The sequence below is a fragment of the Petaurus breviceps genome, unplaced genomic scaffold (genome assembly GCF_028583685.1).
Source record: "Petaurus breviceps papuanus isolate PSGF00001 unplaced genomic scaffold, PetGlider_PUasm1.0 38, whole genome shotgun sequence".
Lineage (NCBI taxonomy): Eukaryota > Metazoa > Chordata > Mammalia > Diprotodontia > Petauridae > Petaurus > Petaurus breviceps.
Genome location: NW_027186304.1, coordinates 19,791,587 through 19,814,867, shown reverse-complemented (window position 1 = coordinate 19,814,867; position 23,281 = coordinate 19,791,587). Strand labels below are relative to the sequence as shown.

The window sequence follows — 23,281 nt, the reverse complement described above, 5'->3', positions numbered from 1 at the left end:
TTGAACCATAATTCTACTTTGTAAAACATATCAATGATTCAACACAACTCAGATATTCAGTGATCTCTTTCATATGCCTCCCTGAGAGCTCATCAGAAATTATGCAGGCCTTATTTAACTACAAAAGTTGAAAATGTACACAATATAGGTATCATTGCACACTCTTCTGGAAAAAAAATGGCAATCTACTTGGAAATGTCACACATACTTCAATATTTCCATTGCTTGTTTTCTCACTAATTTGAGTACTCCCTCCAAGGGAGAGATCACAACTTAGCTATACCTTTTACATTCTGTACGTCTGGTTCTCTTATAAATCTGTTATAGAGGGGGATATTCCTCCAGATCTCTTAACATTACAAGGATACCAATGCTGTATGCCACCTGGGCATGAATGAAGGGTGGGGGAGGGAAGAGAAAGTTCATATATGCTCCTACAATTTAGGGCTGAAATGCTGCCTTTTCTTCCTAACAGCACATTCTCTTATAGCTAAGGTCACATACTACTGTGACTGATACACTGTTCTGGAGACACAGAGAAATGAAACAAATTTTCCCTTCTCTTTCCACTTAATTTATGTACCCCTGAATCAATCCCTCTAGTCTATCTGGATTTTGTTCTCAATTCCTATGTAAGGAATTTGCCTGTACAAATAATGAACATTATCGGAAGCTTAGGATTATTCTTAAAATCTGTGACACTAGTATGTGGTAAAATCTTAATTAACGGAAATGATTTGATAATAGTGTGCTCAGGCTAACTAAATTTTACCAATATTTACAAGAAAGCCCTGTTTTGCCTTGAAAATTTTTTACATAGGGAAATGCAAATTAAAGTATTTCTAAGATTCCAACTCACACACATCAGATTGACAAAGTTAACAAAAAGGAAAAATGACAAATATTTGAGGGACTGTGGCAAAATAGTCACATTAATGTAGTGCTGGTAAAACTGAATTAGTACAGCCATTTTTGAAAGTAACTTAGAACTATGACCCCCAAATCTACTAAACTGTACATACCTTCTGATATCATTATTAAGCCTATACCACAAAGGGATTACAGAAAAAGGAAAAGAATCTACACGTATAAAAGTATTTATCATAACTCTTTTTGACTAGAAAAAACATGGAAACCAAGGGGATGCCCATAAATTAGGGAACCAGTGAACAAATTATGGCAGATGAAGGTAACAGAGTACTGCTGTGCTGTAAGAAATGATGAAGGGGATGGCTTCAGAAAAACCTGGCTAAACATGTATGAACATCCTGATGCAGAGTGTATAAAGACAAACAACTTTGAAAGATAATAAGTCTGATAAACATAAAGACCAACCACAATTCCCAATAATCCAAACTGAAAATATGCTAACTACATCCTGACAGAGGGGTGGTAGATTCAGGGTATAAAAAGAGATAAACTTTTTTTTAGACATGGCCAATGAGGGAATTTGCTTTGACTGAGTATACATATTTGTTACATATTTTTCTTTTCTTTCTTTTTCAACGGGATATGGAGTAAGATGAAAGGGAAAGAAAATCAATTTTTGTTCACTAAAAAATTAATTTAATTTTTAAAATATTTGTAAAATATATTTGTGGTTTCTTGACTTTTGTGAGTATGATATACTTGAAGAAAATCCAATCCTTGGATGATTCAGAATCTTGAAGTGTTTTCGGATCACAGTTATCCAACCAATTAGTATCATAGATACAGATGAAAAAATAGGAGGTTATGTTGAATACATATTTATTCAAGGATAACTATCATGTGAATTAAATCCCTGATATGACTTGCTTTTGCTTTCTTTTTTTCCCTCATTTTTTCCTAAAAATTTGAGAGTGGGGCTGAGATTGGAGGTGGGAAGAGGAATTGCTATTACTTGAGGATTCCAATTAAATGAGTTCTGGCTGTTCAAGGTTTCATGTATTTTTAATATACCCCACAATCAACACTATTTCACATCTGTGGAAAAGCAGGTCAAATTTCTTAGGTCACACCCTAGTGATGTAAATAACTTTTTCACATTACTTCCTAGAATACTTCTTTTTTTTTTTTTTTAAGCAATCAGGGTTAAGTAACTTGCTCAAGGTTACACGGTCAGTTATTTCTGGGTGTGGTGCTGAGTGTTTGAGCCCGGGATTCGATCTCCAGGTCGTCCCAACACTGGAGCCGGTGCTCTTACTTGCTGTGCTACCTGGCCGCCCCCCTAGAATACTTCTGTAAGACGATACATGCAACAATGTTCAATGTCTACTTTTTTCTCTAATTATCAAGTTACTGAAACTACCTTAAACAGAACTAAAACATACTGCTAGTCACTATCATCAATTGTTTTTCTCTAAAAGATGACTATCACCAATAACAAGGATCATAAAATCGCAGATTTAGAGCTAAGGGTCTTATAGATTTAACTTTTTCTCATAATTTTATTGTGCCTCTTCTGAAAGAGTAGCATATGTATACGAAATAATCCGTATTTGCTGAGGTTTGCCCAAGTATGGCGTTGAGGCTCTCCACCTTGGTGGCATCAAAGGTCAAAATCCCTAGTATTGCATCTTTTTCCACAATAAAGTTCTTACTTCTAAAGAATCTTGTTCAATCCATGATTTCTTAGAACTGAAACCAGAGCACTGTCATCTACTAGAATTGACTAGCAAAATCTGTATTTATCCTTAACACTGAACGCAAGCAGTTCAAAGTCATCCGTTCTTATCTGAGATTTAGAATATGCTTAGATGATCATGTACCTACTTGTTCCTTGTGGCCCATTTACCCTTCTCCTAGGGGGTAGACTAGACTACTCAAATCTTAAGAATGGTTCTCTGATTGTAATGGAATACTACTGTGCTATAAGAAATAATGAGCAGGATGATTTCAGAAAAACATGGGAAGACTTATATGAACTAAAGAAAAGTGAGCAGAAACAGAACACTACACAGCAACAGCAACACTGTGTGACGATCAACTGTGAATGACATAGCTATTCTCAGCAATACAATGATCCAAGACAGTTCCAAAGAACTCATGATGAAAAATGCTATCCACCTCTAGAGAAAAAACTGATGGGAGTCAGAAAGCAGATCGAAGTATATTATTTTTCACTCTCTATAGTTTCTCCCCTTTGGATCTGTGTCTTTCACAATATGACTAATGTTTTACATGATTTAATATGTATTTACCTATATCAAACTGCTTACTATGTGAAGGAGGGGAGAGATGGGGGAGGGAGGGAGAGAGAAAATCTGGAGCTCAAAAGTTTTTAAAAAATGAATGTCAAAAGACAAAAAGATTGTCTTTACATGTAATTGGGGGAAAATAGTATTTTAAAAAAAGGATTCTGAACAATTATTGTTTGAAAGAAGACATATGAGAAGACGTTTCCCTTTTCTTCCCACTCTTTTTCAAAGGTAAGAGGTTGTATATATCTTCAGACTTTTCAATCAATCAATAAACATTAAGCATCTACTAGGTGCCAGACAGATGGGCAACTAGATGGTGCAATGGATAGAGTGGCAGACCTGAGTTCAAATCTGTTCTCAGACACTTAATAACTGGGTGACCCTGCACCAGTCATTTAACCCTATTTGCCTCAGTTTCCTCATCTGTAAAATGAGCTGGAGAAGGAAATGGCAAACCACTCTAATGTCTTTGCCAAGAAAACCTTAAATGGGGTCACAAAAAGTTGGACATGACTGAACAATAACAAAAAGGTACCAAATATCAGGCTAAGCTCTAGAGATACAAAAAAGGAAAAAGACAGTTCTTGCCCTCCCGGGAACCTATAATCTAGTTAGAGGTCAACATGAAAACAAATATGAGAACAAGCTATATATTAGGATAAACAGGAGATAATTAACAGAAGGGAGGCACTGGAATTAAGAGCTGGGAAAAAGTTTCGTGCAAAAAGTGGGATTTTAGCTGGGGCTTAAAGAAAACCAGGGAAGTCAGTAATTGAGGTGAAGGGGGAAGAGCATTCCAGGGCACAGAGGACAACTAGAGAAAATTACTGGAGCTGAAAGAGAGAGTGTGCTGCTCACGGAACAGCCAGGAGACGAGTGCCATTTGATTGACGAGTATATAGCAAGGAGTAAAATGTAAGAAGACTGTACAAGTAGAAGGGGGCTGGTTTTTCTGATGTATTTATAAGTTAGGCTGATATTTTCCTCTTATTTTCTTTTTGTCTTAAAAAATATTATTCGTTATATGGGAAAGCTCTCAGAGCAGGTAGGTGGGAGGTCCTACCTACCTCAAAGGTTTGTTGTGAGAATTAAATGAGAATGTATGTGAACATACCTTAAAAATGGTAAAGCACTATACAAATGTGAGTAAATATTATTCCCTTCTCTTAAAAAACCCCACCAACCCATTATTTCTGATTTTCACACAAAAAAAATTTCCACAACTAGTTGTGAACCGATTCAACTGTTCTAGAGAGCAATTTGGAACTATGGGGTTATAAAATGTGCCTACCCTTTGATCCAGCAACACCACTGAATACCAAAGAGATCATACAAGTGGGAGGAGGAACCATAAGTATAAAAATATTTATAGCATCTCTTTTTGTGGTGGCATAGAATTGGAAATCAAGGGGATGCCCATCAACCGAGGAATGGCTAAACAAGTTGTGGTATATGAATGTAATGGAATACTACTGTGCTATAAGAAATGAGGAGGAGCAGACAGGACTCCATAATAACCTGGAGAGATTTAGATAAACTGATGCTGAGTGATGAGAGCAGAACCAGGAGAACTTTGTACATAATTACAGATACATTGTATGTGTGACTCCTAACTTTGATAGACTGGGCTTCTCTAAGCAGTACAAAGTTAGAAGACAACTACAAGACTCATGATGGAAAGGGATATCCAGAGAAAGAACTAGAGTCTCAAGGCAGATTGAAGTAAACTCCTTGCTCTCTCTCTTTTATGTTTTGTTTTATTTGGTCCCTTCTTTCTCATCGTTCACTCCAATGGTTATAATCCTTCTTTAAAACTTGACTAATGTTTAATGTGAAGGTATTTGTAGAAACTATATCTGATTGTATGCTGCCATGAGGGGAGGGCAGAGGAGAAAATTTGGAACTCAAGGGATTGTGGAACTGAATGTTGTAAACTAAAAGTAAATAAATTTAAAAAAATCTCCACAACTGCAGGAGGAAAACAAACATGCAGCATAAAAGGCTGGGGAAAATCATCACTCTCTTACCTTTCCCCAAAAGCATTTATATTTCCTTTTGGTTACAAATCAACATACCCCCATCCTCCCTCAATTTTTTCCCACATTTTAACGTTTCCCTTGGTTTCTATTGTATAGTAGTTCTGACCTTTAACCATTTTTTCTTCTCCTACTTCCAACATTAACATAATTTCTTAGTGCCCAGTTCTACAAATTATTTCCCTTTCCCCCTTCTTCAGCTATTATACTCTCTAAAGCACAATAATGTAGTCTTTATTTACAAGGGAAAATAGGATATAAAAATTAAGAAATAATACACCAATGTAGTTTAATTAGAAATATATAAAAAACCTGCCCACCCCCAGGCTAGGTAGTACCTAAATTTTCTAAACTACATTTTCCTTAGCCTAGCTTGAAATGCTTTTGCATAAACAGTCTCTGGAATGCCCTCTCTCCCCACACTCTCTCTCTTCCAAGCACAGTTCAGGTGGCACCTCCTTTTACAAAGCTTTTCCTGATTCTGTTAGCTGTCTCTCCCTCTTGACATTACTGTGTATCTACCACTTGTTTACTTATATCTGTACATACTACATTTCCAAAGCAGAATGTTAATTTTTCAAATGAAGGGCCCTTGGCTGGAAAAGTTCAGCTACTTCACAGCCCCAGAAGTCAAAGCAATCTTTCAATTCATAATATGTAATCCCAGTATTGTGCTCAACAAACGAGGAATGTTCTCAATTGCACTGCAGAGTTTTGGGGATTCCATGCATCTTCCCACAGAGTCACTCACAAGCTTCCTAGTTATCTGTCCTCCTGATACCTCAGCCAATAGAAGGGTATGGATACGATACTCCTAACAACCTCAAAAGCAGATCAGGATCCCTCCACAAGAACATAAAGATTACTAAAAAGCCCAACGGGAAGAGAGAGAAAGAGAAATCCATTTAAAGTTATTTTAGACATTATAAAATATTTGGGAGTCTACCTGCCAAAACAAACCCAGGAACTATATGACACTCTTCATACAAATAACTAAAAGACATTAGTTGCTCTTGAGCAGGCCAAGATAATATAAAAAAATGACAATTCTACCTAAATTAATTTACTTATTCAATGCCATACTAATCAAACTACCAAAAAATTATTTTATAGAGCTAGAAAAAATAATATCAAAATTCATCTGGAAGAACAAAAAGTCCAGAATCTCAAGGGAATTAATGAAAAGAAATGCTAGGGAAGGTGGCCCAGTAATACCAGATCTTAAATTGTATCATAAAGCAGAAATCATCAAAACTACTTGGAATTGGCTAAGAAATAAGAGGGGGTAGATCAGCAGAAGAGGTTAGGTACACAAGACACTATAGTCAATGACTAGAGCAATCTACTGTTTGATAAACCCAAAGACTCCAACTTCTGGGATTTCTGGGATAAGAACTCACTATTTGACAAAAACTGTTGGGAAAACTGGAAAATAGTATGGCAGAAACTGGGCATAGACCAATGTCTGACACCACATACCAAAATAAAATCCAAATGGGTACACAATTTGGGTATAAAGGCTGATACTATACACAAATTAGGGGAGCAAGGAAAAGTTTATCTGTCAGATTTATGGAGAATGGAGGAATTTATAACCAAACAAGTGATAAAAAACACTATGAAATACAAATTACATTAAACTGAAAAGTTTTTGTACAAACAGAGCTGATTGCAACCAAGATTAGGAGGGAAGCATAACACTGGGAAAGAATTTTTATACCCAGTATCTCTGATAAAGGCCTTATTTCTTTTTTTTTTTTCACACTGCACATGTTTAATTTGTGTTATCAACATTTTCTCCATCACTTTCTTAACTCTAGATAATCAACAAAACAATAAATCTGATTTGTAGCATTTATTGATTTCCAAGGTTTAAGTGGTCACACTGGAAATTTAACAGTAAACTCTTGAGAGCTGGTTTGAGCTGGCTCCAGCACCTCATTGGTAATATCTATTGATATTTACTATATTTGAAATTAAAATGTTTTAGTATTATTATGAAAACAGTTTTCAATTCAAGGATCCCCTGAAATAGATCTTGATAACTCCAGGAGTCCCAGGACCACATGTTAAGAACCACTGATATAGGTTAACCCCTTCATTTTACTGAGGAAACTAAGGCCCAGAATGCCTTACCAGAGGGTATATAAATTTAAGAGGTATAGCCAGGATCTGATCCATGGTCTTTTGACTTGAAATCCAGTGGTCTCAAATTGATTTCTATTTTTCTAATAACAGTAGTTTATAATTATACAGCACTTCACAAAATAGGTCTCTGCTTTCTTAAAAGTATGAATACCACCGCCCCCCACCCATTTTGTTGCAAAATGCCCACAGAGGTTTCCCTCAATTTAAATGTCAATAAAGGCCTTATTTCTAAAATATATAGAGAAACGAGTCAAATTTACAAGATACAAGTCATTCCCCAATTGATAAACGGTCAAAGGATATGAACAGTTTTCAGAGGAAGAAATTAAAGCTATCTATAGTCATATGAAAAAATGCTCTAAATCACTACTGATTAGAGATGCAAATCAAAACAACTCTAAGGTACCACATCACACCTATAAGACTGGCTTAACATGACAAAACAGGAAAATAATAAACATTAGAGAGGATAAGGGAAAGTTGGAAAACTGATTCATTGTTGGTGGAACTGTGAGCTGATCCAATCATTCTGGAAAGCAATTTGGAACTATGCCCAAAGGGCAATAAATATATATATTTACTTTAACCAGCAATACCACTTCTAGGGCTATATCCCAAAGAGATCATAAAAATGGGAAAAGGACCCACGGGTAATAAAATATTTATAGCAGCTCTTTTTGTGGCCGCCAAGAACTGCAAATCGAGGGGATGACCATCAATTGGGAAATGACTGAATAAGTTGTGGTATATAAATGTAATGAAATACTACTGTGCTATAAGAAATGACGAACTTCAGAAAATCCTGTTAAGACTTATATGAACTAATGCTGAGTGAAGTGAGCAGAACAAGAAGAACACTGTTCACAAAAACAGCCACAGTGTGTGATGACTGATTTTGATAGACTTAGCCCTTCTCAGCAAGGCAAGGCCCCAAAATAATTCCAAAGGACTGATGATGGAAAATGCCATCCACATGCAGAGAAAGAACTATGGAGTCTGAATGCAGAGCAAAGCAAACTATTTTCTTTTTTGTTTTGTTTTTTCTTTCTCATGCTCTCTCCCATTCCTTATAATTCTTCTATGCAATATGACTAATGTGAAAGTGTGTTTAATCAGAATGTATGTGAAGAGCCACATTGGATTGCATGCTGTCTTTGGGAGGGAAAGAAAATTTAAGACTTATGGAAGTGAATGTTGAGAACTAAAATTAAATCAATTAATAATTTGAAAAACAAGGGGCGGCCAGGTAGCACAGCGAGTAAGAGCACCGGCTCCAGTGTTGGGACGACCTGGAGATCGAATCCGGGCTCAGATACTCAGCACCACACCCAGAGATAACTGGCCGTGTAACCTTGAGCAAGTTACTTAACCCCGATTGCTTTAAAAAATAAAAAAATAAAAAAAATTAATTTGAAAAACAAAACAAAAGAGCATAAAGATGTGCCTGTCATATTGTTCCATTAAATTTTCTGTTTCCCCTAAATCCACGATTTCCAAAAAACTATTTTCCAAACTGGGCTTTCTTTTCTTTATTTTTCTTTTAATACTATAATCTCTTTAGAAAAAACAATCTCATATTTTTATACTCTATTGTGTATGGAATTTACCTTTAAAAACATTTTGCAATTTACTGGTATCTGTAATGTTTATGGAAATTACTTTACCTTTAAAAGTGGATCAGCGTGTTCCAGAAACCAGCCTGCAACTGCGTGCCCTGCTTCATGATATGCTACTGTCTTCTTCTCCTCTGGCTGTAATACTTGAGTTTTTTTTTCTAGGCCTAAAAAAAAAAGAAAGAAAAACCAAAATCTACCATTTTAATAACATGGTATAATAAGATAAACTTTATCTAAACAATGATTTAGGTACTAAGTTGCTTATCGGATTTCAAAAGTTCCTTTGGCTTATAAAAGCAAAAGGTCAGCTTCAAAATTCCTGCAATAACACATTAAAAAACCAGAAATATATACATCCTCTATTCCCCACAAACTGTTTTAACAAATAAATAAAATTCAATATGTGGCTTAATTAAAAAAAAAAATTCACTGCTGACAACCTTATTCCCACCTACATTTCTAATCTTATTCTGTATTACTCCACTTCAGACACTCCTTAAACTAGTCAAATGGGCCTGGTAGATGATAGTCACATATAATATTCATAGGATCACAGATCTAAAGCTGGAAGGGATCTCAGAGGCCATCTAAGTCCAACTCCCTCATTTTACAGATGAGAAAATCAGGAAGGTCCAGGGACTTGTCCAAGATCACAAAGGCAGTACCATGGGTAGGATGTGAACACAGATCCTCTGACTTCATAATCAGTGTTCTTTCTCCCTGTAGCAGGCTGCTCTTGTCTTTGCAGAGATGTCCCAATGCCTTCTCTCTCCTCACATCTCCTTCAGAGAACAGCTCAAGTGGCACTTTCTACACAAGGCCTTTCCTGATACTCCCATTTGTTAGCAGTTTCTCCCTTTTGAAATTACTTTGTATTTTACTTCTCTCTGTACATGCTGCATACATAAGTCCCTCACGTACAGGGTTTGTTGTTTTTTGTCTCTGCAATCCCAGTTCACAGACCAGTTCCTTGCACAGAGCAAGTACTTAATAAATGTTTCTTTAATGGAACTGCTGAGCAAGAAACTGAAAAGTTCTCCACTGGGTGCTGAGAATTACTTGGCATCAGATAGCCAAGAATCACCTATTACAAAAGTCTAAATGTCTCTGAGTTCTAGCTGAAGGCAAAAGACACTTAGAAAAAGAGAGGAATATTTTGAATTAGGAAAAACCTATTGCTTAGAGGGCCAGGAGAGTTAGCCAACAGTTGGAAGTAAGATCTGGGTAATGTAATAATATTCTTGGACATTCAGTAAGCTACCTCAGATTGGTCTGAGAAGAACAGAAACATTAAACTAAAAAGATAATACAGATTTCCAGAAAAAAAAGAATACACAAACTAGGCTGGACTTCAATGGCTAGACAGACCAAAAAAGAAAAATGAAAGATCTCTCTTTAAAGTAAGATATATCTCAAGTTAGACAAAACTGACTGTAAGATTCTGTTACTTCAGAATCACTGAGTTGGAAAGTGCCTCAAAGGCCATCTAATCTAAAAAATTTCTATACAATATTCCCAACAAGAAGTCATCCAGCCTCTAGTGAGTGATCTTAAGCAAACTAGATAAATGTAGCTATTCTATATGCCCATAACTGCCACATATATATGTACACACACACAATTTATACCTTTATAAATCCTTATAGTAAATTAGTATGGGGGTACTATTCATTTTGTTTTGTCTCTAGAACACTGGCCTGGGAGTGCTGGTTTCAATAATTTACTATAAGGAACTGTTTAGTTTATGATAATAAAGGCAAAACTGGCACCAAATGTAAAGGGAAGCATATAACAGGATTACAAAGATAAAAAGGAAAAATAAGACACAAAGCTCTCATGGTTTTTTTTTTTTTTCAACAAATAAGACAGCTTGCTACTCTAGCCTAATGAAGAGACTTTGATAAATTGAGACCCATACTGCCAAGTACCTGACATCCCACAGAGATCTGACACAGGGTTTTTGGTTTTTCTTTTTTCATTTTGATATGATATCCTATCACAAGACAGCCTCTGGTTCAGTAAGGGTGAAATTTGAACTCCTAAGTTTTCATGTGTCTCATAATGCATAGGCATATTATATGAAACAACCATTCTCTGTCTTGCATCTTTAATCTTTTTCCACTGGCTTTTTTCTCTTTACCAATAAATATATACAGGTCTCCCTATCTGGAAAAAAAAAAATCAATCATTTGATTACTCCTTTAGCTTTCATCCTCCATCTGTGCTTCCTTTAAATCTCAAATTTCTGGAATTGGTGTGCTACACCCAAAGTATCCATATGCTTTCCAGTCACTCATTAATCTCTTATATTTGGTTGCTATACCTATGAACTACTGAAACTCCACTCATAAAGTTTAATAACAACCCTCTGCCCAATCCAATGGCCTTTTGTCAAGGATCATTCTCCTTGATCTTTCTGTAGCTTGGCACTATTAATTTGCCCTCATTGAAATTCTCTTATCATGTTGTTCCAGTCTGTTGCTGCTACTTTTGGGTACTTGGGAGATTTCCAGGCAAATTGGCAAACAAAGCTAAAAACAACAAGCATCTATTTGAAGTTTTAACTTAAAGAAATAAAGGTATTTATGGATTAACTTGAGAAAACTGGGAACATAGGGTATGTGTGGGAAGGGAGATCTGGTCCATGGTCACCAAATATGATAATGGTGCAACCACATATCTGGCAGGTACAACATTGACTGGTATTCAGGCCTTGGGTGAGATTATCTTCACACCACAGCAGGAAGAGGAAGGGGATCTATAATCTATAATCCTGAGAAAGATACCCTTTAGACTAGACATTCACATTATGCCAGGCTCTTACCACACTTCCTAGGGTATGCCGGGATCTCTTCCCACATAAAAGACACCTCTGGGAGATGGACAAGAACCCCTAGAGTTTTACAAGGAGGAGGGAGATCTTGCTAAGGCATGTCTTACAGATTTCACTCCTCTGATATTATAAGCAAGCAGGTACCAATTACTGAGGTTGCTGAGACACAAAAATTTCCACTGAGGAAGGCACCAGACAAAGATTCCATAAAAGATAGATGAAATAGGAGAGATGCTGCTGACTCATCTACAACAGATACAGTGTGCTCCAAGAAAAGATGGGTCAGGAAAGCCAGAGAAACTTTCTAGACTGCCACATACCTGACTTCGATGACACCGGGTTACCCCAGTTATCTGCCTATTCTTCAAATCTAATTTTGTTCTTATCTGGTCAATCTCGCCTGCCCTAACTGCCTTCAACCCACTGTCCCCTGGGAAATTTCCCTCAGAATCCCCATATTTGTTTGTAGAATTCATTTGACATTTACCATATTCAACACTGTACTGTTATCTACATGTGTAATTATATTTATTTTTTAAATTATATTATATCTCTCCAATTATATTATAAGCTCGTAAAGGGAATAGACTGAGACAGAATGGCATAATTTATGGAGAACCTTTCTGGCAGTTAGGAAGATGTAGATTCAAGTCTTATTTCTGACATATACTAGCTACTTACTAGCTAGACTATAGGCAGGTCACTTAACTTCTCAGGGATCCAGGCAACTCATTCATTACAAAACTCTACATTACAGAAGAGTTGCTGACATACACTGCTGGAGGGAGTCGTTCACCACAAGTACCCCACATTGATGAAATGTCAGGTCCATTTCAAACAAGGCAAACAAAAAAAGAAAAACAAAAAAAACTCACAACCCATATATTATAATGCTTCTTGTACACCAATAGCACTTTGCATATGGCATATACCCAACGCTATTTTATCACAAGATAACTGACCAAAGTGGAACAGAATTGGCTCCTTCTTTATTATACCAGTAATTTTTTTTCCTTTTTATTAGCACTTTATTTTTTTTTACATCCTTTTCCCCCAACTTAAGAGTATTTTATTTTTTTCAATTACATGGAAAGATAGCTTTCAACATTCATTTTTGTAACATTTTGAGTTTCAAATTTTTTTTCTCCCTCCCCAAGATAGCAAGCAATCCAATATAGGCCATACATGTACAATCATATTAAACATAGTTCCACATTAGTTATGTTGTGAAAGAAGAATCAGAACAAAAGGGAAAAACCATAAGAAAAAAAAACAGTAAGCTCTAATCTGCATTCAAAAATAACTCTTTTAAAGATCACATTGTATTTGTTTGATATCTACTATTTGTAGCTATTATTCACTTAGTTCACTGTGTACAAGTTTTATAAATGAAATGTCTTTTTTAAAAACTAGATTCCATTCGTGAATCAGCAGCTCCCAGTATGTGCTATGTTTGTAAGGGCTAGTACAGAATGGGCTACTCTTAGCACCAAATACCTCTGCCAGTCTCTTCACTACTCTTTACTCAGGTATCACAGAGGGTAAGTCAATAATTGTACTTTCATCAATCAGCGAATATCTTATTTATTAAATACTCAAAGAACAAATAGATTATGTAAATATTTTCTATCAGTCTCAACTTTAGTTGGGTAGTTCAACTGTTCTATTCTCTGCCTCTGAAGTATTAGCTCCCTTATCCCACCGTTCATACCCCACCAATCTTCAACGTTGGGTCAAATCCCCCCACCTACCTTCTTTGTTCCTATTTGCCCAACTCCTGAATGCCACTGGAGAAAACCATAAAACTACACTGATTGTGTCCATTAAAAACTCATGTTATCTAAAAACAACCCAGAGCTCACTGCTGCATGGCAATCCTTTTATATGACTGCCTCCCTATCAGGTACCTGTTCTGAATGTTCTCCCTTCTTCTTAAGCCTCTAATGGTACACTACCCCATGGGACACGATTTCTCCCCTTTCCTGAAAAAACTGAGGCCAGTTGTTCTAGGTTCTTTCATCTACCTGATACATTTCAAAGCCCCTCTACATCTTTAGCTATTTTCTTCTCCTTTGCTCCAATTTCTGAGTATTGAGGTGACCATTCTCTTTGCCAAGGCCAATCCCAATACTGTTCCCTAGATCCTGCCCCTTCTACCTGTGCTGGTGACCAGCTCTATCAATCACTGCTTCCTCAATCTCATGTACAATGGTTCCCTATCTACTAGCTCCTTTCTTGCTACTTACATATGCATATCTTACGTGTTAGCTACACAGCACAGTGACTACAGCACTGAGCCTGGAGTTAGGGAGACCAGAGTTTAAATCTAGCCTCAGACACTTACTAGTTTTGTGACTCTGGACAAGTTACTTAACCTCTGCCTGCTTCAATTTCCTCAACTATAAAATGGGGATAATAATAGCACCTACCTCCCAGGGTTGTTGTGATGATCAAATGAGAAAATATTCGAAAAGCTCTTAGCATAGTGCCTGGCACACTGGTAGGTGTTTAATAAATGTTTCCTTCCTTCCCTCCCTCCTTCCTAGCATTTAAGAAAAAAAAAATAAACAAACTTCATTTGACCCTGCTATGCAAGCTAGTATCCTACATCTCTCCTGCCCTTCACTACCACTTAAAAAGAGTAGGCTACAGTCCTTTGTAATCTAGCTTCTGATCCCACCATTCTACTGAAGTTTCCCCTAAAAAACTATCAGACCTCAACTACTATATCTACTGGCCTTTTCTGGATCCTCGTCCTCCTTGACCATTCTCCTGCTGGGCAGATTCAGGTCCTATTGACCATTCTCCCTATTAACCATAATCTACCCCTTTGGCCTCCACAACATTGCTATCTCCTTGCTGTCTTTCTATCTGGCTGCCTTCTTCTCAGTTTTATGCCTCCTAAAGTGTCAATGAGCCTCCAAGTTCTGTTCCTGGCTCCCTCCTCTTCTGTATATATAGTCTTTGTGATCTCATCCACTACTATGGCTTCAATACACAAACAGTTTCCAAATCTATATATCCAGTGCTAATTTTTCTCTTAAGCTCCAGTATCTCTAAATGCCTGCTGGACATCTCTGCAAGGCTAGCTTCCTGGAATGTCAAACTGAATACATTCAAAATGGAAATTCCTCTAATCTTCCCTCTGTCTTTTAGGGAACAGAGCCATCCAGGAAGGCTCCGAGCCATTGTTAAGCTTTTTCTCTCAACCTCCTCAAATTTAAAATGCCTTCCAGAAAAAGTTCTATCATTTCTTCCTCTAGAAAATCTCTTTGAATCTTCCTCCTTTTCTCATCTCTCATATCCAGGGCTATCATGTTAGTTTCCTGATTGCTCTCCCAACTGCTTATCTTTTCTTCAATATATCTACTAGAAAGCTGTCAAAATAATCTTAAGATAGATCTATGTTATTCCTCTGCTCAAAAAAATTCAAAGTCCTTCCCAAGCTGGTTCTAAACCTCCCTCCTGTCTTACTTGAGACTATTCTCCAATATATGGTTTATATTCCAACAAAACTAGACTCACTAGAAACTGGTCGATGTGACTCTTTGTTTTCCACATTGTTCATTTGTATATACTGTCCTCCAGTCTGGAATCTCTACCTCTTGGAACCTCATCTTCCTTCAGGGACCAGCACAAGGCGCCACTTTCTCTAGGAAGCCTCCTTGTTGCTAGTGTTCTACCTCTCTCCTCTAATTGTCTTTTATTATCCTTAAGTCTGAACATGCTTCTAAAAAGAGAAAGCTTTCATGTTATTGTGATTTCAGCCCTAGATCTGCTCAGGAGTTCAAATCCCGCCTCTCTGATTCATTAAACAAAGGCAAGTAATTTAATTCCCTGAGCCTTAAGTTCCTCTGTCTATAAAGTTGGGATGTCTGTAATAACTGAATTATAAGGGTTCCCACAAGGCTCAAATGTGATAAAGGATGTAAAGCTTTCTATACATTTTAAAGTGCAACATAAAATGTCTGCTGCGTTGCTTCATCTGCAGTTTCATTTTTGTCTTTGTATCCAAAATGCTCTGCACTGAAAATGCACTGATAAAAATGTATTCAACTGAACTAATAGTTCTGAGAACGTTTTTGCAGTTTGATTTGTCATTGATATTGAGCTAACTTTATTTCTCCTCTTTCCCCATCCCAGTTCTGCTGACACAGAAATGTTCCTATACCATTATACTTTTTCTTATCTTTGGATATTTAATTTTCTTACCACCAATCACTCGTTCAATTGCTTGTTCAAAGTGAGTTTGATCTATGGCATCTGAAAGGTGTCTTGCAGCTATCAAGGCAGCTTCATTACAGACATTAGCAATATCAGCTCCTGAGAAATGAAGGAACAAAATAAATATTTCACCAGCTCACAAATATAAAATATGCTTAAATTAATCAAATTATAGTCCTTAAGATCAACATCTTCCCTCTCCCTAGAATTATGTGGCTATTCAAAATGATCAATGATATATTTGTGAATGTTTTACTGAAAAGGATATTCAGTAAGTTCACCTAAAACTGTCATAAAAGGATAAAGAGTCGCAATGCTTTCATTTTAACATTCAACATGAATCAATATATTGCTAGAAACAAAAGCAATATTACAAAGAAAGAAAAACACTAAAATAACTAAAAGATTATTAAACATTTACATTTTAAATTATTCACAAGACAAATTTTTTTCAATATGGTATATTCCTTTAAATCAATTTTTCAGAAAAAGATGTGTGAAGATCAAGTAAATGGTACTAATTCTGAAATCCAAATGTAACAAACAAGCAAAATATTAGCATATTATTCGCATAGTAATCATTAACTCCCTACTCCATTCTTAGGGATAATAGTTTCTAATAATTTTCTTTAATTCTTCTCCAATCGTTGTGAATTCCACCTGCTTTTTTAAATTTGGTAATCTGGTTTCTCTCTATCTCTCTTTCCTGCCTTCTCTTAAATCAAATTAGCTAATGGTTTCTCTATTTTACTGGTCTTTAAAAAAAAAAAAACTTAAGCTTTATCAGTGCAAATCTTTTGCTGTCAATTTTGTTGAACTTTTTGATTTTCAAAATTTCTGCTTACTTGGGATGGATAATTTGGTAACTTTCTAGTTTTTTAAGTTGCACACTCAGTTAGCTGGTCTTTTCTGTTTCTTTTAATATAAATGTTCAAAGCAACATATTTTCCGTTAAGCTTTAGCTGCATCCCACATGTTTTAGTATTGTTCTCTAATTCTGTATTGGTTTTAAAACATGGTATTTGGTCCACTAGTTCTTTAGATTAATGTTATTTAGTCTGCATTTAATTTTGTATTCTGTTCATATTTCCTTATTAATTATAATTTTTATTGTTATGATCTATAAAATGCTTAATATTTTTGCTTTACTGCATTTCCCAGTATGTGAGTATTTGTAAACGTCTCTGTGATGCACTTTTACAAATAAGTGTACTGCTTAAGGTTTCCATTCAATAGTTTTCAAAGGACAAACATAATGCTCTAAGACCCATCCTTCATTTTCTCATTTATTTTTCTTTTAAATTAATCTAAATTTCAGATACTTTGAAGTATTCAGGTACTATTGTCTTTTTTTTTTTTTTTTGCCTTTTTTGGAGGGCAATTGGGGTTAAGTAACTTGACCAAGGTTACATGGCTGGTTTTTTTTGTGTGGGTGTTAAGTGTCTGAGGCAAGAACCGAACTTGGGTCCTCTGACTCTGGGGCTGGCGCTTTACTCACTGCGCTACCTAGTCACCCCAAGGTACTACTGTCTTACTAATAAGTTCTTCTATAATTGTCGGTTTTTCCTTTAAGTTTTTAGGTGTGAAGCCATTTGATGCTTATGAAGTTAATACTGACACTGCTTTATTATATGGTACCTTTAAGTACAATGTAGTTCTTTGCTTGTCTCTTAATTATGTCTTTTTTTACTGTTGCCTTGTCCAAGATTGTGATTGTTGCTCCTGCTTTTTAAGACTCATTTGAGACATAATAATTACAGTCTTTTCCCTCCCATTCAGAATGTAAACAATGGTTAAGTATTTAGCATTTTGAACTATTCATACTTGTTTATCTTTTGGGAATTTCATTTGTCCACTGCATGCATTTCAAAAACTTTGTCCAGTTTTTGTTTTCTTAACAAAAATGCTTAGAAATCATCAATTCTACCAAAAGTCAATTTTTTAAATGTATAATGATCTTCAACTTTTTAATTATTCTTGGGTACAAGACATTTTTTTCCATTTTGATAAACAAATTTCTTATCTTTCTTTTCCTTTTTCAGGACTGATGTATAGGTTGGAATGATTCTTTAGTTATAGTATAACTAACCATAGTCATGATATTCTTTCTCTGACCTGGGAGTTTGACAATTATATTTCTGGATGCATTAGTCCTGAGGTTCCTCTTCTGTCCATGGGATTAAAATCTGTTCTTTGCTTTCTTTGTCAGTACTTATAGGCAATCTTTTTTTATGACAATTTGAAATATGGCATTCAAGTTTTTTACTTCATTGTGTTTTTCTGGAGGGTCAGTTATCCTAAGAATCTCTCTCTAAGCCCTATTTTTCTGGACCGATTGTTTTTTATTTACATTCAGAATCTAGTATCTTTTTCCAGTTTTGTTGTCAAAAGACAATAGTCAACAGAGTCAAAAGACTTTGTTTTGTTGTCCAAAGACTTTGCTCTAAAAATGTTTTGTAGAAATAAAACGTCCAATAATAACATCTTTTCTTTTTTTTCTCTTAGTGTGTCTACTGTTTTCAAGTTTCCTCACTTCCATTCTAATCCAACAAATCTTTAAAGTTTTTTCATTCAGAGTTCTAATTACATTGCTATTACTTACTTCAATTTCTTTATTAGGCCTTCCAACTACTCTAGGCATACTGAATATTCCAGTCTCTTTTCTGAGATTCTAGTTGTAGCGGTTGCTGAATTATATCATTCTTCTGAAATCTTAAAACTGGGATTTCTTACTCCCTCGTATTAGGAGATTTTTGCTTTGTTTGCTCATTTCTTTAGTATCTTTCTTTCACCCCCTCTAGGAACTTGTCTGGGGAATTTCCTTTTCCCTCTTTGATGGTTTTATCTTTATTTGGTATATTTCTAGCTGTTTTATTGAGGGAGTTCGTGACATATCTACATCTCAACTAAGTCATCAGAATGACAGGAAAATTCACTGCATTAGGTGTTCAAATCCTGGCAATCACTTGCTAATCTATATGAACTCTGGGCAAGTCAATTCCTCACACAAAAAATGAGGAGGAAGGTGTAGATGATTATTAAATTTCCCTCAATCCCTAAATCTAAAACCATAGATTCTATTCCAGATAGTGACAGAGCAGATTTCATTGTTCAGTCCCTCTCATTCCCATAACTAATTAGTCCCCCTTGTCTTTATCATTGCTACTAGACAAACTCATGAACTTCTGTTTGTTTAAGGATAAGGGAATATGGTCAGATTACTGCTAACATGAGACTAAGAGACAGTGACAGTGACTTAGATGGCTGTTGAAAGTCCTTAGTATGGAATTATAACACTTTCTAATAGCCTTATGTCCCTATAGTTGCTACAGTCACCACTGTCACATTAATCAGTAGAAAAGAATGTGAAGTTTACTCATCATAGAGTGGTTTCATGATATCTTTGCTAATTTTTTTCCTGTGGCCATTACCTTTTCAATATTTCTTTTGTCTTTTTTCTTTTTGTTGCCACTATGTTTATTAATTTATATGGCTGTTTTGAGGTAATAAGAAGGATCTGGCATCACGTGACTTTTTTTTTTTTAAGCAATCGGGGTTAAGTAACTTGCTCAAGGTTACACAGCCAGTTATTTCTGGGTGTGGTGCTAAGTATCTGAGCCCAAATTTGATCCCCAGGTCATCTTGACACTGGAGCCGGCGCTTTTACTTGCTGAGCCACCTGGCCGCCCCGACACTTCTTAATCAGATATCTTGCCTAAGCCTTCTTGCTGACCCACTGTTGTTTCTTCAAAATTCCCACGATTTTTCTTTTTTATTTTGGGGTCTGAATCTTACATAAATTCTTAAGTAGTCCAAGGGTGAATTCAAGGTGGGAGGAAAAGAAATTATTGTATTCCTTGTAATTATCATATGTAATGCCACACATGAGCAGCTAGGTCACTAGTAAACTACAATTTCATCATTACTCAGTACCCACAGAGAGGTCTTTTCATCTTGACTTAGGGCCGGTTCTCAGATTCCCTGGATCCCCTTCCATGGTCCCAGATTCTACCTAGATTCACCAGACTGTCACCTGGGTTCAATGGCAGGCAGCTCCCAGTTCCTTGTCCAGCTCTCTGGGTAGGTCCTGCTCCACATTGAAGTTCACAGGGTTCAGTCCATCTCAGATCCTTCACAATTTCTGCTCCTGGGAATTCAAGGCTCAACCAAGCCACAAACAGACAAAGTCCCTACATCTTGGTCATGCTTCCTCAGTCTTCTGTAGCGTGTTCAAAAAAATCAGAATCACCTTATCCAGTCTGAGGGGAGGGGGCTCCTGGGCTACTGGTTTCCTGGCTTCCTAGGCTCCTGGCTTCCCTTCCTGGGCTCCCAGATTCCTGGGCTCCTGTTCAGAAGAAGCTGTACCACCACAAGTTCTCAGAAAATTCTGGATCAGTTCATACCTTCTGTTTCTTTCACAGAGGTTTGATTAGTTACTAAGTGCTAAGTACCTGCTTACTTGCCAATACAAAAAGGGGTCTTCAAATGACCATTAGATCATAGTATAAAAAATGTATATGAAGAATACAAAAGTTAATCTTCTACTTACCTGAAAATCCTGGAGTTAAGGATGCAAGTTTTCTTGCCAATTTCTCTTTATCCAGTTCAACTTCTAGTTTCAATGGTCTGAGATGAACTTTGAATATGGAAGCCCTTCCTTTTATATCTGGTGGCCCTATATATATTTTTTTTAAAAAGAGAAAAGATTTTTTTATAATTTAACATTTACATCTATCCTCTATGAAAAATAATATCCCACACTGAAGATAATCTCACCAATAAAGATTTGCCTATCAAAGCGCCCTGGCCTCAATAATGCAGGATCTAGGATATCCGGTCTATTGGTGCCTGCCAAAATGACTACATTTGTTGTTGTGTTAAAACCTGAAAGATGAAGAGTAAACATGTAAAAATTATTAATGTCATTGCACAGAAAATAAGAGCAAGTTTACTATCAAAATACTTTATTATCTAATACTCTTTTGGCAACTAAGCAGAAATAGCCACCAATGATAATTGTAATAAAATAGCAAAATGATAAACAGGAGGAATAACTTAAACAAAAATAATTTTGAAACAAGAACACAACACTTCACCAAGCAAATATTAAAGGTTGGTAACAGGTGCTCACCACTGGATTTGTTGAATTGAAAGTAGATTACATCAAAACTATTTCTATCAAATAGCTAAGATGCAAGAATATAATCAAAAGTTCTTCATAAGTGGCATGAACTCAGTCTACAATACTCAAAGATCACTAACCAAATGACTGTCATGTGGATTGCTTTAGAGGAATGAAAGAGGCTCATGATAATTCAGGAACAAATTGTTGCTACCAGAGAGTTGTTCTTAAGAGCAGACAATGATCAGTGGGGATAATGTAAACTCCAGCAGAAAACCTGCAACACATCACTGAAGACTATAAAAATTTATTATCTCCCAAATACCTAGAAAGATATGACCTTGTAGCTAAAGTTATACATCAGAAACTCACCATCTTTCATGAACTAAGAGATGACAAATCTTCACGCTACAGAGGCTTCAAAATATCCTTGAGACCTAACCGATAAACTGTGCTAGAACCACCACAGAATCACCAAAGAACAAACTGCTGCCCCGAACTGTCCAAGCTACCTGAAATGGAAAGCTTTCAGATAGATAGCTGATATGTCAGTCATGCCCTATTGTCTTCTCTGCTACTAAGACTGTACGGAAGATTCTTTTGGTGGGACTATCAGGGATGAGCTTATATCCTAATATTCACATTCCACTACAAAAAGCAATCACTTTATCTACTTGTACAAAAGTTCACAGAATGTTAAACGTATAAGATTAAGAATAGGATAGCAACCTCTTCCAGAATCGTTTCTATCTATATCTCATCAAAAAAAGATGGAGAATAAAATAATGATAATAGCTGACATTTAGTGCCTAAAAGCTCTGCAAATTTCTTTTTAGTAAAGTATCTTATTTAGTCCTTATAACAATCATGTAGAAGAGGTGCTTGGGTATTATTTTTATTACTATTATTATTCCCATTTTACATGTAAGGAACTAAGAGACAGCTATTCATCTTATACCTATAGTTGTTTTGAGGTCTGCAAAGTATTTTACATGTTATCTCACCTGAGACTCACAATAACCCTAGGACTTAGATACTCTTATTATCCCAATTTTACAAATAAGGGAAGATGGAAAACACTGTGACCGGGGTCACATAAAGCTAGTAATTGTCTAAAACAGGATTTGAATTTCGGTCTTCTTGGCTCCATGTCCAGTACTCCATGCACAATGCTACCTACTTTCCTTACAGGTTAGTACTTGTGGTAAAATTGTCACATATGTAATTTAAAATGTTCAAAGTTAGTTTCCTGAGTGCAGACATCAGATGCAAAATGAAATATAAAAGATATTTAAGTAAAAACAGATGATTTGAAAAACTAGATGCAGATAAATGTTTTTTTTTCCCCTCTAACTCTAACTAAATTTTAATTAACTAAATTTTTAACTAAATTTTAAGTAATTTTAACTAACTCTAACTAAATTTTGAATCAGGATAAAGACTCAAAATATTATAGTAGCTGGTTGAGGACTGTAACCTGTGAATCCAAGCTGTTTAACAATTATAAATATCCCTGAAGCTTTATATGGCAATTATTTATGCAGTATGAAACACTGCATAGGCCCAATCTCCCATTTACTGCATATTTAGCAATGTTCAAATGTACTATGAGAGAAGATGGAAGGCTACATAAACGGATTCCCTTAAGTGAAAGAAAAAAGTAATAATTTCTAACAAGCTGTTAGGTGATAAAAGAGAAAGACCACCATTTAATCAATAAAGGAATATATGATGAATCAAATTCAAGTTTCAGTCACCCACAGATTTCACTATGGGCTCTGAAGATTTCAGAATGATAAAAGAATTCTGAGATCATAATGAAGCTTTCATTTACTATGCCAGCAGCTGGATTTTCTTCCAGCATCAAGAACAATACACTTTATCAAATAGTTAAAGTCAAAAGATTACATTCTACTAGAATATAAGCTCCATGAAAGCAAGAACTATGTCCTATTTATATAATATAGCTCAGCAGATGACTAGCACAACATGTTGCATAGAGATCACTTATTGAATATGTTAGTTAAATTGAATAGTAAGTTTTGGCAAACTAGCAAGGAAGATTTGATTTTTCTGTTGTCTTTGTATCAATATAACCTATAAATCACCTACAGGAAAGT

The 23,281-nt window shown here is 35.9% G+C and overlaps 1 protein-coding gene across 1 annotated transcript in view; it reads right to left on the bottom strand.

Annotated features, from left to right (window-relative positions):
* AFG3L2 (AFG3 like matrix AAA peptidase subunit 2) overlaps positions 1-23,281 on the bottom strand; it is a 54,117-nt gene that overhangs the window by 9,408 nt on the left and 21,428 nt on the right. The window contains exons 11-14 of the mRNA XM_069099614.1: positions 20,816-20,923; positions 20,589-20,714; positions 16,028-16,138; positions 9,031-9,146 (exon numbers count right to left, since the gene is read on the bottom strand). Of these exons, the coding sequence (XP_068955715.1) occupies positions 9,031-9,146; positions 16,028-16,138; positions 20,589-20,714; positions 20,816-20,923 (461 nt within the window). The remainder of the gene's footprint in view (positions 1-9,030; positions 9,147-16,027; positions 16,139-20,588; positions 20,715-20,815; positions 20,924-23,281) is intronic.